The sequence below is a fragment of the Ambystoma mexicanum genome, chromosome 5q (assembly GCF_040938575.1).
Source record: "Ambystoma mexicanum isolate Mex_15411 chromosome 5q, UKY_AmexF1_1, whole genome shotgun sequence".
NCBI lineage: Eukaryota > Metazoa > Chordata > Amphibia > Caudata > Ambystomatidae > Ambystoma > Ambystoma mexicanum.
In genome coordinates, this window is record NC_090933.1 from 991,740,464 (window position 1) to 991,757,415 (window position 16,952).

General features: G+C 42.7%; 1 protein-coding gene across 1 annotated transcript in view; it reads left to right on the forward strand.

Annotated features, from left to right (window-relative positions):
* Nucleotides 1–16,952, forward strand: part of PKHD1L1 (PKHD1 like 1) — a 361,418-nt gene that overhangs the window by 282,659 nt on the left and 61,807 nt on the right. The window contains exons 62-68 of the mRNA XM_069622133.1: nt 2,267–2,393; nt 3,956–4,080; nt 8,612–8,702; nt 12,121–12,269; nt 12,871–12,993; nt 14,745–14,856; nt 14,948–15,064. Coding sequence (XP_069478234.1) covers nt 2,267–2,393; nt 3,956–4,080; nt 8,612–8,702; nt 12,121–12,269; nt 12,871–12,993; nt 14,745–14,856; nt 14,948–15,064 — 844 coding nt within the window. The remainder of the gene's footprint in view (nt 1–2,266; nt 2,394–3,955; nt 4,081–8,611; nt 8,703–12,120; nt 12,270–12,870; nt 12,994–14,744; nt 14,857–14,947; nt 15,065–16,952) is intronic.

A 16,952-nucleotide genomic window follows, 5' to 3' on the forward strand; every position in this document is an offset into this window, starting at 1 on the left:
CCTGATTTATCATATATTAGCAACACGGATGTGAGGACAGCCGTGTTGCTAACACAATCTCCAATCTGCTCCCAGCTCCAAATTACATTCTGTCATTTAAATTTGCTGTCAATGTGACACACATCACGGAAATCACATTAATTATTGGGCACAATTTCTTTTTAGCATAGCTTCTTTTATTAATTCTTCAGCAGAATGAGGGATTCTGTTAGAAGGAGGCCATGTTCCAATGTATTGCACAAAAATGAACCAGAAAAAATCCATAGTTTCGGTATCAAACAATATCAACATACACATGACTAAGATGTATGATTGAAAATCCAATATCAAAAAGCTAACCATTGTTTATATCATCTGGATTACAATGAACTTGAAATGCATCTTTCTATATAGTTTTAAAATTAACCCCACAAAAACTGTAGTTATAAATGTGGGACAAAGTAATAGGCTAAGTTCAAATCCAGTGTGGTGTGTTGAAGGAACTAAGCTAAGATTACAGAAAGCCTTTAAATATTCAGGCTATACCTTTGCAAGCACCATGACGCTAAGCTTTGCGACAAAATGCTTAGAATCTAAGGCGAAAGAGGCTGGAAATCAAATGAAGGCAACTGAAAGGAAATTTGGTAAATTTACAATGAGGGGATGTAGAGACTTTTATCTGTTAAAGGTCATTCCGATGCTAACCTAAGGCTTGGAATTCTACCCGGTGAAACTGACTATCGAAGCTTCTAGTGGAAAAAAGTATTATTATTTCTACCCAAATGCTTACCAATAGAAATTATAAGGTATGAGTTTGGTCTCTGCTCACTAAAAAGTATAATGGAAAGTAAAAGAGCTATGCTGTACAGAAAATGTATTTTGGCAGGGACGAATTCATTGTACAAAATACTAAAGGTTGGTGTAACGAAGAAATATATGATAGATTTACAAATTGAGGTGGAAAACACATTGTTTAATCTTGGTGTTTCAATGAAGTGTCTCATAGAGAAACCAGCAAAGTTTAAAACACTGATTAAAGCATTTGATTGGGTTGCTAATAATGCAGTGATCATGAATTCAAAGCTATATAACCAAGTAGTTTCTCTGTGGAAATGGTTCCCTGAACTTCAGCCATAGCTTTGTAATAGTGTGATGCGTTTCAGGTTCAATGTGTTAAATACTAATGAAATTTGTCACATCGGAAAATTAATTCCTGAGAATAAGAAACTATGTAGGTTTTGTGCAAAAGATGACGCTGTTGAAACATTGGTAAATCTGCTGTTAATATGTCCTATTCTATCTAACGAAAGGTTTGTGTTTTTCTCTGAATTTGTATATGACACATTGAATGCAACTGTGGTTTGAAATGATGGATGGTACAAATATTGCATTGAAGTTCAAAGTTATAGATTTCCTAATAACCATATGTAAGGTGCTTTAAAAAAGGGTCACTGAAGATCTAATGACCAAAGGACCTGTAAGCAAATATTGGCCCTCATTAGGACTCTGGTGGAAAACCATGGTGCTATTAGCACCATGGTCGTTGCCGGAATCCACCATGGCGGAATGGGAAATTACCACCCCATTCCAAGGTTGGCGGGGCGGTAATTCCCCATGCCACCATGGCCCTTCCCCATTCCCATTTTTGCCTCATATGGCATAATGGGAATGGGGAAGGCGGTAAGTACAGTACCGCGAATTGCGGTACCGTACTTACCTCGAGAGTCCCTTTGCGGGCCCCGCCTTTAACGGCTGGTCTAGACCAGCCGTTAAGGTCGGGTCCCACAAAGGGACATCGTAGTAAGGCGTTAAGGGTTTAACGGCGCCGACACCTTTTACAGCGCTGTTAACCCCTTAACTCCAGGGTCCTAATGAGGGCCATTGTGTTCTAGATGGTCAATGAAGTAAGATTTGCAGGTATCAACTGATTTGCCAGTATGTGAAGGCTTAAGTTATGTTCTAGATTGTGCTGCGATGGCCAAAACTTATATCTAGGATAATTTGTTGTTAGATTACAATATGTGATTTTAATCCCGATGTAATTGAGGATTTGTTATTGGGTGTAGGGATAATGAAATTAGTAGTGAATTTTGTTATGAACTTGTTTGATGTTTAATTATTTTTTAAGGTGATATATTGATCTTAGTGTTTGTTTTATGATCTTTTATGTGTATTGTTTTGTAAAGGTTTATACAAACCAAAATACAATAAATAAACAAATAAAAAAATATATTGTTTGCAGTGTCAAATAAATGAAAAACTATATCGAATTGCTTGAATTTTTCAGATAATAGACAGTGAGTCCTATGTCCAGGGCTGTGCTTTCCACAATGGATTTTCCCCGGCAATTGGAGTATTTGGAACAAATGGGCTGGACATTGATGACAACATCATCCATTTTACTGTTGGAGAAGGTAATGTACGAACACATCCTAAAAGGTTCTTCTCCTGGGCTGGGAAGGCTAGCCAAAATGAGTAAAGTTATAGCTTTACAACATGACAGCTTACAATTGCAATTGTTTCAAAGCACCGGGAAAGGGTGGGAAGAAGGAGGAGAGGATGGACAAGGGAACCAAATATGGGAAGAAAGGGAGCAGCATGGGCATTACAGGTAGTGCAATCAAAATGTTTTATGAAAAACACAGATTGGGTCATAACTGACAACTAAATAAATAACCATAAGGGTACAAGTGCAACAGGCCAAAGCATAGGGGACCCTCCAAGCATAGAAAGTAGTGAAGGAGTTCTTCAGGGCAGATCATCTCATAGACAACAAAACAAGGCATGGATTATCTGGGAGACAACCTCTTTGAATTTAGTTTTAGTATCTTTTGAATCAAATGCAGATTGTCCCCATTCTAACAGGTTTTGGGAGGCTCTTCCAGAGGTTAGAGGCAGAGGAGGAGAAGGTTCTACCTTCATGCTGTTGCTTTTTGAACTTGTGGATCCTCGGAATGACCCCTCATGCTGATTTCAAGTGGGGACGTGTTTCCTACCTGGCTCACAGGCATTACCTATAGGCCCTGGCCAGTGTCCCACAAGCTGACAATTGAATTAAAGTGGCCCCTGGACCTGGCTGCAGGCCAGACCCATTTGCTACTTAGGCCGGATTGGTGGCTGGTGCAAAGTGGCCGCTGGGCATGGCTGCAGGGCATGGCTTATTGGCCAAAGGACCTGAGGTAAAGTGGCCACTTAACATACCCACAGGCCAGGCCGAGTAGCTTCTTTGGATGGATTGGTGTATCCTGGGGCATTAATGAAGGTCAAGCCCTGGGTGAAGTGGCTATTGACTGTGGCCATTGGCGCATGAACCCAATATTAGAGAAAAGTGCCACGGGCCTGGAGACAAGCGAGGCCCAGTGCCTAATTATATAATTTGGTGGCTCCCTAGGGCCTGAGACATGGAAAATAGATTCAGAGTCTAAATCTTGCAAACAAAAGGCTGACTTTGCAGAAGGCAAATGTGAAGGCTGCCCTTGCAAGGTCAGTATTTTGCTTCCCCTCCTTTTGCCCATCCCAGGCCCCCAAACCCTCTCTCGCTGTGTTGCCCCACCACTAGACTCCCCATCCCTTATCTTTTCTGGCTCTGGCGGCCTCCTGCGATGGTTTCTATGCTTGACACAACCTTTAGTGCATCATGCTTCCAACTAAACAGTAAAGTTGCCACTAGCCTTGGCCCCAGGCCATGGCCTCCGGTCCACAGATCCACAATGGGGGTAACGTGACATCGGAAGACCCTGGCAGCTAGTAAAGACCCCTTCAAATACGATATTTCTACATATCTTATGTGTATACAATACATATTTGTATTTGTATTTATTTAAAGAACAGGGATGTCAATTTCTATCAGCCTTCTGTTTGCTGAGCACGAGAATGGAGATTAGAGGTTTTGTGCAATGTAAAATCATTTAGCATATTAACGTTTATAACTGACAGTCACTTCCGATTGCTTAAATATGTTGTGTACTTTTTGTAGGTATCCGAATTTGGGGGGAACGGAACCGTGCTCGAAGGAACCTTGTTACTCTAGCGGTATGGCCTGCTACTTACCGAGGCCGGAACGAGATACACAACCTTCTTTTGTGGCATGCAGGCATTGAGGTAAATTAAGTCTACACTCTTTCAATTTTCAGACTATATAAATCTACTCCTTAATTGTACACACAGATTAAGTCACATTTTAATTTATATTATTCATACAAACATGTTGACCTTTCGCGCTACTAAGTCTAAATGTAAAGACAACAATGAGTCTAAATGTCTTCCAAAAAATAAAGTGCAAACATGTCTTTAACCTTTTTTTATTATTTCTTACGCAAGCCAAATGTGAGATCATTATGTCACAAGTTGCCATTTTTGTGGTATATTTGTGCAAGTCTGCAGATCCAGGAATGCATGAATCTGTGTTGATTTATATTGCATGGTACCGCTGAAACATGGGAATCAGCACAATAATTGGAAACATAGCGCATTTGCATGCACCCCAAGCACTGCATTGAACATGCTCAACCAGAATAATGCAGTCATGAAAAAGGATTAGGGAGAAGGGAACGTGTATTGCATAGCGCAAAGCTGTTGTTATTATTATTTTGTTTCAGTGTATACTTGTCTGAAAGTACATTTGATGGCGCCTTCAGCTCGAATCCCTTAATGTGTGGTGGTTTGTAGGTGTATGGTGGTGTTAGAACTGGAGTATCATGCTTGTCACTGTGACTTAATTGCGCTGAGGTAGGCTGTGCAATGATTCCTGCATGCTGTAACGGTTGGGTGATGTTCTCACATTGAACTTCTTACTTTCTTCAAAGAGGGTAGGTGACACCCATCCAAGAGGGCCTAAAGTGACTGCAAGGGGATGGTTGGGGATGTAGATTTAGTTGTATCTGTGGGTAGTTAGTTTGATGGTGATGCCGTAGCTGTGCCCTGCACATGGCACAGCATACTAGTTTTATGCATGTTGGCCAGAGAAACGCTTGCCTCTATGAAAAAAAGAGTTATTCAATGGAAGAAATAACTGTTAGCCAATAATCTTAGTAAAAAAAAGAGAAAGTGCTTTCAGTGTTAAATAAACAATCAAATTAGTGAGATATGCAAATACAACATGAACGAGGTGAAAGGACACATTCAAGATGTAAGAGAATTGAGTAACTCTAAACTGAAGGTTGAAAAGTACATTTATTTATTTAATTGTTTTTTTAATAACACGCCTAATACTGTACCTGAGTTCGGCTTCTAAGTGCAGATCTGATATTCGAATCTCTGTTGCTTTGTGTGATTTTGCTTCCAAGACCAGCGTGTTGCCCCTGTGCTACCCTTCTACAAGTAGGCGGGCAACAGTAAATTAGTCTGTATACAAATCTACAGTAGCTGGCCACCTACAGTTGTAGCTCTTCTGGTAAATGTTGGGCAGATAACAAAAGAGAGCACGGGAACCAGGCATTTTGAATAACATAGGATCGGTAGGACCAGAGAACAAAGGCAATGCACCTTTTCTCTTTGCCTAACTGAAAGGCTGCAGGTGCATCTGGGTACCCTCAGAACACTCTTTCTCATGCCCTGCAGTGCATGGTCTCCTTGTAAAAGCAAGTCAGGCAACCGACGTGGATAGAGGGTGGGAAGCATGAGAACCAACTAGAACACAGAAACTGAATGTTTATTCCAGGTGTGAAGAAGTCCTCTTCGGGCTCCTCTACCATGATCGCTGACCCTAGTGCAAATATTGCAAACTCTTTTAGATTTGTATCTTATATTACATTTGATATTTACACATTGCTTCACTCCATAGCACTGTACAAGGTAGAATTACAGTACAATAAAAGGAAATAGAGATTTGCAAAAGTTGTACATTTTGGCTATGATGAGTGGAGAAGGTGATTTTTCAAGGTAGAATGAAATAAAGAATAAGAAGTAATAGAACAAAGAGAAAAAGGAAGAACATTGCAATGAAATGGAGCTGTTTAGATGGCCTGGAAAGTACCAAAATTGCACAGAGGTTCTGGAGCCTGAAAAACCCAGACTCAATAACGGAAATAGACAAAGTGCAAGGCAAAACCTAGCTTTATTAAAATCCAAGTAAAGCAGGACAGCATACAATCATAAAATGTCATAGCTCTCAGTGTGCTTATCAAAAACAACAGTTTTTAATCTAGCTACCAAAACCTAGGGGGATTGGTTAAGGGGATTGACTACATATACATTCCATAGGGGTTAAACTTCTGATTAGGTACCAACAATCTGATGGCTCCCCCTGAGACCACCTTTAAATTGATAATAGTAAAAAGACATAATTTCTACAATAGATTATTGGTTGGCATAATACGTACTGGGTGGCCTATCTTTGAGAGTTTTGATTGATTGACTTTCTACTGACCAACCTTGGGCAAGTGACAGGTTGTCAAGACAGGAGCCAGACTGGAGTAGGGGGAGAGAGGTCTATGGACTGCGTTCCCTTCAATTTAAGAAAATACCATTCATTATTCCTAGGCTATGAGCCAGTGTAATTTCTTTGTATTTGATCTTGTGGGGCGCCTCCTGTCTGGGAATATGCGTGAGGAGTGAGGCAGGTTTCCCATCTGTGTTCATTACTAATGAATATACAGGGCCTCATTACGAGTTTGGCGGCAGGCATGGAGCTATTAGCTCCATGGCTGCCGCCAAACCGGGCTCCTTTACCGGGTTCCCTGAATGGGGAATTACCGGGCCATTCCGAGTTCGGAGGCCCGGTAATTCCTCCCTCAGGGAACCCAGGCCCAGACCTTCCCCATTCCCATTTGAGCCCCCATAGGGCTCAATGGGAATGGGAGAGGGAGCTAACAAAGGGCCGATTACGACCGGCCCATTGTTAGCTCCTGGTCCCCTCGCGGGACCCGGTAAGGATGCCTGGTTTTACCAGGCGTCCTTACCGGGTCCCGCGAGGGGACCTCGTAATTTCACGGAACGGGTTTAACGGGTCCACCTCCATTAGCAGAGCCCGTTAACCCGTTCCACGAAGGTTACAATGAGGCCCACAGTGTTATACAATTAAGGGTAGGGTGTGATGAGACTGCATTTAGAATTATTTTGCCATGCATTTATTGGGATTTTAGCTAATATTAATGGGAATGTTATGGTTCCTTTTACAACTGGGGACACTCTTGGGTTATTGTTCATGCAGTCTTTAGCTTCTATTTGTCCTGCACCTGGTTTACAAAGGCTAGTTGTGCCCTAGTTAATCTAAGACTATATAGCCTGCGCTTCGGGAATCGTTTCCACTGCTTCCACTGCAACGTTCCTCTCCTCAATTTTTCATGGTAACCTTAGCTTGGGTTGCTAGCTACTGCCTGGGCTCTGCATGGATCTGTATTTTGTTATTTCAACATTTTGAGTTCTCATGAAATCTTGAGGCCTTTCATTTACTTATTAGCGTGTTGCGGCTTCATTTTGGTAAAGATGGCTGCCCATTACTCTCACATTTTAATGTTAGTGAGCTATATTTGCATATTGTTCATGTTGTGTTCAACATTTTTCATTGCTTATGTTAGTATTCTTCATGTCTTATGGATACCATGTTAGTATTCTTCATGTATAAATGCATATATTACCTAGTGTTTGCGTTCTTCATGTTGAGTGCACATTTGCTTTGTGTTTAATGCATATGCATGTATTGTTTCATTTTCGGTTCATTTACTCTTGCCATCTTTAGCTTAGATCATGTCCATCTACGGTTGTACCTGCCTAGGATATGGGCGGTATGGTTGCTTTAGTAACGTTTCTCACCATTACGGTATTGGGCCGGGGGAGGGCCAGTAGCTATTGATGATGTAACCATCTGCCTCCCAACAGAGCGAAAAGAGAAAAAGAGTGAAATCGAGATTGAGCACAGGGATGGCGAGGAACTGATAGTAAATATTGAGAGTGGGAATGAAGTGAACGAGAAGGAGAGTAGAAAGAAAGAAGAGATGAAAGATAGGGAGTGGAAAGGTCATAGAGCGATTTAAGGACAATACAAAGAGAATTCAATTTGAGATGAGAATGAAAAGAAAGCAAGCCGAGTGAAGATAAAGAGGAAGAAATAGAATCATGAAGCAACAATAGATATAGAAGATGAATGGAAGCATTAAAAATAGATTTGAGGGGGGCTAAGCGAGAAGCTGGAAGACCAAACAGAATAGTAGAACAGTAGAAAAGACGAGAAATAAAAGAGCAAATCAAAAGTTTAGTGGCATTAAAAGTGAGAAAAGAGAGAACTATACAAATGTTAAAAAGAAAACGACAAAAGCGAGAGATAGTAGAGATATAACAAGATAAGGATAGATCAGTATCAAGGTAATGAGAAAGGCGGAAAGAAAATAGAAGAAGGAGAGGAAAGGGAGGAAAAGTGCTAGTGGGGGAAAAGAGAACTTCCGTTTTAGCTGCATTCAAAACAAAAGAATGGTCTGACATCCAGAATTGTATTTCGAGGGGACAAGAAGTAAGATTCTCATGAACAGATTATTGGCGTCTGCCCATTCTCTTTTCACATGATGCCTTCTTTTACCTTCACTTTCTGTTATGTTGAGCCCAGCGGTGTGTCCAAATCAAATGAAAACCTTATGTTCGTTTATATATTTAATGTATTCACATTCAACACAATATTTATATCAAATTGTTCCTTCAGGTGAATGAAGGTAGCAAGATAGTCCTACAGAATAACATTGTCGCAGGATTTGAAAGAGTTGCATATCGCATTGATGGTGAACCATGCCCAGGTAGGTTGGCTGATACTTGGATGTAGCTGCCAATAGAACTTTGAGTATAATATATGTTTCCAATATGATTTTAAGTTGTTATGCAATCCTCCTACACAATCCCATCAATCTGTTTCAGAATGCCAATATTATAGCCAGGAGACATCCTCAGATGTACCGTAATGCAGGAGGTTATTACAGTCAAGACAGTAATGGCAAAATAGTTGGTATTTGTCAAATACCACATGTGCTATCTCCCGTCCTATTATAGGGTTGGCGGTATATAGATGTGGTGGCCACAAGCAGTGAGGATCACTAGATTACAGGGTTGATTTTCACCCTGATAATCTGCCAGAGGTGGAGATAAACATTTTAAAATGTCCCCAGAATTCTTTTGAAGCTGTTCATGCTGCATAGAAGGGGTGCACAGACACTGCCCTCAATACAGGAAAAACACTGTTGTCACGGGGATGGTGGAAGGGAATGAGAGGGAAGGCATCTCCCATGCCCACCCTCTCGCCGCCTATCCCACACAATGCAGAAAGGGTCAGATGTAACCCATGTGTGCATTTAAAAAAAATTACAGTAGTGATGTTAATGGATAGAAAAAACAATGTAAAGAATACAGCAACAGGGTCAGACTGGGACAAGAAATAGACCCGGTCACCCAAAGAAAAGTGTCCCATCCCTCGCCTCAAAAAAGTGGCCCACCCCTTGACCTCTGATGACATCCCCGGAAGTGATGTCATTTGACCCCACCCCAAAGTGACATCCCGGGAAGCGATGAAAACACGACCCCTTGACAAAACAGGAAGTGGCATCAAATAGCATTGTTCCTAAATACACTAAATTACTGTGAATCCAAGCAGACGTCCAAGGCCAAATGATAATATGTTATTGTATAGCATTTATGCTTAAACTCTGTTTTTATAGAACAAATATGCATACAGTATCACCCAACTTGTGTTGGTACTCATTTAGTCGACCCAAGAAAGATGAAAGGCTTTTTGAAAAGAAAAAAAAATGAAGAAAAAAAATATTTTCTTTTTTTAATTTTTTTTTTCCAAACCGGCCCAGGAATGGCCAGAAACCTGCACCCATTCCCCAGGGACGATTTCGGCCAGGCCACAGGCCGAAAATGCCGAGGGGCCAATCCGACCCTGTACAGCAAGTGGCATTTCTGGCATACCAACAGTGGTAATCCAGCAACACCACTACCATTATCACTGGGCCAGAGGTAATGGTATAATTGGGTGGATTTTTGAAAATACTCTGTCAGTGGTGGTAATTACCACCAGTGGTATTTCTGCTCAGAAATTCACAGAGACTGTAACAAGACCCTTAATCTGAAGAAGGGTCCTCTACACAAAGGAGGTACACAAAGGAGCTTGTCCCCTACTGACACCCGCACAACTCCACTGCTATGTACGGATCAGTGGTACCATAAGAGCAGTACCACAAGAAGGTGATCTACTTTTATTTCTGCCTCTTTGGAAGAGGAATTTTTAGGTAAAAATGCATTTTATAATTAAGCAATAAACCTTGATGGGCAGGGGCATTACTGGGTCAGGTAATGCTCTCAGGCCAAGTTACAGGCCCTTAACGTGAGCGCCGGGCTTTATCAAACCCATTAATGCCATCACCTGGAGAGGTGAATTGCTTTTAACATCTGGGTATGCTTGCTAGGGTGATAATAGTTTATTTTTAAGTTGAGAAGCAGCACATTTGCTTTTTATCAACTTTAAAAAAAAAACTACAAACCAAGATGGCTACCATGGTCAGGGGAAAAGGGCATGTAGTCCCTTCCCCCTTTCCATGGCGGACAATGAGGTTTGGGGGGTGGAGAGGTGGAAATTGGGGTTGTGGATAGCGGGAAGGGAACACAGGCGTACTTGCCCGCTGTCAGGCTGGCAAGATGGCAGCTCCCGCTCCTGATGAGTCTCGAAATTCAGGATTTTCCTTGAAGTAAAACCGATGTTCCAAGTTTCCTGATTGCCTGGGAGACTGACTGAGCTCCCCTTTCTCCCCCCCCCCCCCCGAAGAGCTCATCTGGTTTAGTCTACTTGGTATGTGAAGACGATGGAGTGGTGAAACTCATGTGCCTGATTTGTCCAGTAGTCAAATTGTCTCTTCATCCTCGCTACTTTTGACAGTTCTACATTTATTTCTCCTATTAGCTTCTAAAAAACCAACTTCTTGTCGTCTCCATTCATAGGCATTCTGAGCATTTAAGGTAATTGGTAATATTGCCCACTGACAGACAGTGTTTCACACTCGACATGCTTGCATTTAAATCAAAGTTTCTATTGACTTGTAAGATTACTTTTATTTGCATCAAATATCTCAGCATTTAACACAAAACTGAAATGATGTGGTGTTAGGCTCCACCCTCCCCCCAATAACGATTCTGTGAATAAGGGCATGCACACAGCTGATGTGCAGCACAGCCTGTGCCCCAAAGTGGAAAAACGAATGCCCTTTCCTCAGTGCTGTGACTCTGCTGGAATGGCTTAGCTTATTTCACTGATCTGTGGTGCATCTGCCATTCCACTACGCAAGCTGCAGAAGGTCCTCTTCCACTTGCACTACAAGCGCTGCCCCGGCTGCACTCTTCTGTTAGCTTGGACCCAACGACACTCCTATGGAAAGGTCTCGGGGCCTCCACATAGAAGTCAAGGAGGGTGGCAGTATGTCACTACACTACCTGAAATGTCCATGGAGTCCTCCTTTCCCTTTCCAAGGTGCGCCCTGGAGGCTTTCACTGCCCGCGTGCCGTCTCCCTGGTATACTGTGTAGGGTTTGGATTAGTTCTGCAGGGAATCACTGGTTTAAATACAAGACCAGAAATCTGGCTGATTCCAGTCAACTGACAACATTTGAAAAACAATGTGCCAATGTGCCATTTACAATAGGCCTGCTGTGCAGTCAAAACCTGGAACAGTTCTGCAAAATCGACTCTCACCTCAGAGATCTGCGTCCAACCGGCAGTCATCGGTTCAAATCCCAGCAGCGCCAACTCGATCCTTCCTCCTTCCCAGGTCAATACATGGTGTACCATTGAATATTAATACCTATTATTGGGGTAGAGAAGCTATCAAAGAACTAGGTTTTAGGGACTGAACAGATCTCCCTTCCCAATTATTTAATTAAATAAAACACTGCATCAAGCATGACTTTGTAACCAAAGCCCACCTGTCCCCAGCATTTACATGTCATTCCATCAGGACCTTGTGGTTCTGGGTCAAATGGGGATACAGAGTGTCACAAAGCAGTCCCCGTAGATCTGAATATCTCTGTTACCAAGCCAGTGTAGTTCAAAGGTGAAACTTATAAGGCCATTCCATTCAATGTATCCCCTCCTTCAACTCCTTTACTTAAGAAATAGCAAAATAAATTAGGTGCATGCTTGGTAATTGTTAATATATATGTTTGTTTCCAGGTGTAAATAATATGGCAGAACAGTGGTTTGGCAATGAAGCCCATGGGGGACTGTATGGGGTGTACATGCAACAAGATGGCCTTCCAGGATGTTCTTCCATACAAGGCTTTACCATTTGGAAATGCTGGGACTACGGCATCTATTTCCAGGTAATGCACTCATCTCTACTTGCTCACTTTAATGGTTGATTTTGTATCTATCAAAACATTCCCTCAAAGTAACCTCCGAGAGCAGCAAGTACAGAATACCACACACGACAAGACAACTGTGTTCTTGTGTCACCGACGTTAGGATTGTTGAATATGTATAAAAGGATATGGCAGACACAGGTGGGAGGATTTGCTAACTACACACCATGAACGAGTGGACAAATGTTCAGCAGAACTGAACACTTAGGACTCTGGAGGCATTTTCAGACTGGAGTGGGAGGCAATGTGGGAGAATAAAAAATAACTCTGCTAAAAAAGTAGTGAATATGTAGATCAAAACTCTGAGAAATAGCACAGACCGTCGAAGAAACCTTTAGAGCGAACTCCAAAGAAACATAAGCAGGCCACGGTATGGAAATAGTGAGGATGTATATGAATGTACTTATTTTATTTGCATGCTTTTTAAAGCTTATGCAATGTACAAAGATGTGAGCTGGCACCTTTGTCATTTACCATGAGTGTAGAGAGTAAACAGGGACATAAATATTAGACTCTGTGTATTTTACATGCCAAATTTTTAAAATTAATCATTCTATTACAGACCACTGAAAGTGTTCAGATATCCAACGTGACTCTTGCGGACAATGGAATGGGAGTTATTTCTATAATATACACACCCCCATCCACTTCCCATGAAACATCAAACAAAACTGTGAAAATTAAGGTAAGCAAATATATAATAAAGTCCCATCAAGTCAAGTTACTTTCGAATAACAGCAGTTTCCATAAAATGTACAAAATCAAAAAAACGCTCATACAAAATACAGCAATATAAAATTACAAGAATTAGAGAATCTACTACAGTTAATAGTACGTATTGTATAGGTTAGGGGTCTGCTACCTTTAGCTCTCTGGATTTTTCAAAATAGACCTAGTCAGCATAGTCAATAATGAGGAATTTAATTATTAATTGATTTTTAATAATGCGCGTAATACCTGAGTTTGGTTTCAAAGCACGGATCAGGGATTCAAACCTGGGTTGCTCTGAGTGGTCTTGCTTCCAAGACCAGCACGTTGCTATTACTATGACTCTGACTACTACTACCACTATTACTGCTTCTACTATGACTACTACTACAGCCATTACTGCTTCTACTGTGACTACTACTGTTACTGCTAATACTACTGCTATTACTACTACTTCAACTATTACTGCTTCTAATATGACTACTACTATAACTGCTACTACTATTGCTACTACTATGACTACTACTATTACTGTGAATACGATATTACTATTACTACTCCTACAACTATTACTGCTACTACTATGACTACTACTACAACTATTACTGCTTCTACTATGACCACTACTACTATAACTGCTAATACTACTGCTACTACTGTGAATGCTACTATTACTGCTACTACTATGACTACTACTACTTTTACATCTAATACTACTGCTACTAGTATCATGATCACAGCTGCTATCTGTATTAGTATCATAAGTAGTATTAGTAGTACTAAAAAAAATGAAAATGTGCACTTTTAAGTAGCTTTTGCTATGGTAGTTTCTCAATGCCTTAGTTCTTAATTACACTTCTTTCTATCTAATTCAATAGTACTCACTGTATCGACCTCAGAAGGCACTAAAAGCAGGATTCATGGTTGCTACCTGCAGGTTTCCCACAGATCTCACCAGTGTTTGGTGAACTCACGGCATCCCATGGCATAGCGTTTAGATGTTAAAATGGTACAGATAAGGAAAGCATGCCCGCCATGAGCCATCAGCACTTGGGTACCCTAGCATTGTTTTTTCAGGAGTGGAATCTGTGCCTGCGGGCCAGCTCTTCCGATGCAGAATGGGTGAAGGTTACCATAGAAGCTGAGATCTCCAGGGAGCAGCCTCGTTAGAGCTACTTCCCATGTCTACCTACCTGTACCAATGCCATGCATTGTGTACGGCATTGGAATGTGATTAAAACGCTGCCTTTCTACCCGTATCTGGTGCCCTTCACATAGCCCTAAACGTGATCCACTTACAAGATGCTGACACCTCACAAGCCGTCCTGTCAGTGGATGGAGTCTGGGTCTGGTTCGGGGGTGCAGCAAGGAATGGACAGACATACTATAGAGGCCTGGTGTGTGTTCCATCTGTGGTGCGCCCACTTGCCCGCGGTGAATACACAGACATGCAGACACACTGCAGCTGGATCCGCATACTGTGAACATGTGTGGCTATGGGCAAGAGATGTGATAACAGTGGAAGTGGATTTGTCATTAAACATCAGTGAAGTAGGTAGCCTTTCTGGTTTTATTTCCTGCCGTATTCAGGAAAAAGCTCTATGAAGAACTGACTTACTTGGTATTAACAGATCCTTTAATTATAGGCCTGAGACTAGTACATATCATTTGTTTCCTTTGTCACTGCTTTTATTTGATACTTAACATGGAGCTATTTCTATTGTCAAGGACTCTTTGATTGTGGGAAGCAGCCCGGGGTTCAACTGCTCTGATGTCCTCAACGCCAGCGACCCGTACATAAAGCTTAGCGTAGATCATCGGAGCACAAGACCTCCAACAGGTGAACATTCTTTCTTAACGGGATTTGATTACAGTGTTACATACATGACAATGTAATTAAATTAATATTGGGTATTCTTTTTGCAACCAAGGTGGAACAAGTGGCATCTGCTGGCCAACTTTTGCTTCTGGACACAATGCTGCACCGGATCACCCACAAGCAGGCTTGATGAGCTACAATGCGATTAGTGGCTTGATGACTGTAGAAGGTAGGAGCAGAATGATCCAGATTTCCTTGTGTATTTACTTGATCTCTTGTGTTAAGATGTAAGCTGCTGCATGACGGCTGGCGTGGGGCATGGGTTGTGTCACATAGAGTACCATCTGACACTGTTAATAATCGTGGGTGCACGGCTCCCTGGCGCAGTTTGGACCACCAACTCTGGCTCCTGCATCTCATTAGTGCATGTGTACGTGGGTGGAAGCTTGGCCTTACCGCCCCCAAATAGCAGCAAAGGAATTAATGGATCCTGCGTGTGCACCAGCCATGCTGGTACATGCTGCTATGAGTGCCCGCTGCTCACTAATGTGTACGACGTGCTCTGACATCCATAAACCTCCCTGACGAGGCCCCGCTGCGGGTGGGCTTGCTCACCGAAGTCCCCTTTGTACGGTCTGGGCTCAGCACGCCGTGCCTTGTGTGCAAGGCCCTGCACAGCCAGGACCTTCCTGGGGACCGCCAGATCTCCATGGTTACATGTCGCTGGAGGACTTTACATGCGTTTAAAAGTTTTTAAAAAAAGAATCTACGGACCGAGGAGGCTTCAAAGACCAGGCAAGGCCCCGGGAGGGCTGGAGAGGGTGGGTTCTGAGGAGGGCCGCATCTTCCCAGCTGTTGGTGTGCCAGTCCCCACCTGCCACGCCCTTGACCCAAGGGTGCTTGTGCGGTCTGGCCAAGGCCCACAAGGAGGGCTCTGGTTAAAGTGGGTGAGGCGGACCATCCAGGATGTGATGTCGGCCAAGTCAGCAGGTAGGACTCCCACATATCTGTTGCCAGCAAAGTGTGTATCTACGCCATCTGCCACGGCTCTCACTTCAAGGGTGCACATACGATATGGTCCAGGGACCTGTGAAGGCTGCAGGTTAAAGTAGGGAGCCACAGAGATGGAGAGAGATAGAGAACGGACAATGATACCAGATTCAGTGGGAACTGGGGAGCACCCAGCAAGGCATTGTTCTGCACGCTGGGGCCAAGCAACATACAAGGGGGTCTGGACAGAGGGCCGGTAATGTGTAGGCATCAAGGAAGGGAGTGAGAGGGCCAGTCCATCCACAAGGCCTCCTGTTTCACAGTCACCCGGTGCCAGAGTTTGACGTAAAAGGGAATCCTGCCACACTTGGTCCTAATTGGGTGCACTGGCTGATATGCTGGACATGTTTTATGTGCCGGCAGAGATTATGGAGGGGGGCAGGAAGAAAACCCTCCCCTTATTTTATGCCGGGAGTGATGTCCATGAACTGTATAAAATGCTACCCCCAAGACAGAGAACATATCCAGCGACAAGGAAGCCGCTAACAGAATACTTTGCACCAATGGCGAACAAAAACAGTGATTTTGAGAGATTTCAGCTGCAGCAGGTGTCTCAAGGCCAGGGTGAGTCCATTGATGCATTTTATACAAGGCTCTGACAGCTAGCAGCCACTCGTGCCTTTCCGGATGAAGACGGTTAGCTCAAAGCAGGGACGTTTTTATGGGAGGGCAAAAGGGGCACTTGCCCAGGGCCCCACCTTGGAGGGGCCCCCAAAAGGCTGCCTGGTCTGAAGAAGTACGATTCCTTTGTTCACCAGATTTAAATAGCAAACATCAGGATATTTTATGGGATGGTGCTGAGGCTCTAAACCTATCGCCTGTCTATTTTGGCAAGTAGATTCTGCCTCGATCAATTCATCATGTATTTCTGTCTGTGTTCATTGTGGTATATTGAGTATTATGTTCATCATGTGCAATGGCCAATTTTGAAATGCATATTGGTAAATTGAGTGCCACAATGGTTCAGAAGCTAGCTCGGTGTGTTAAGCACTCATTGCAGGGATGTGTGTTCCTATGCAAGATTAGAATAGCACATTCCTGTAAAGCTGGCTGAACCTTTCCTGTGT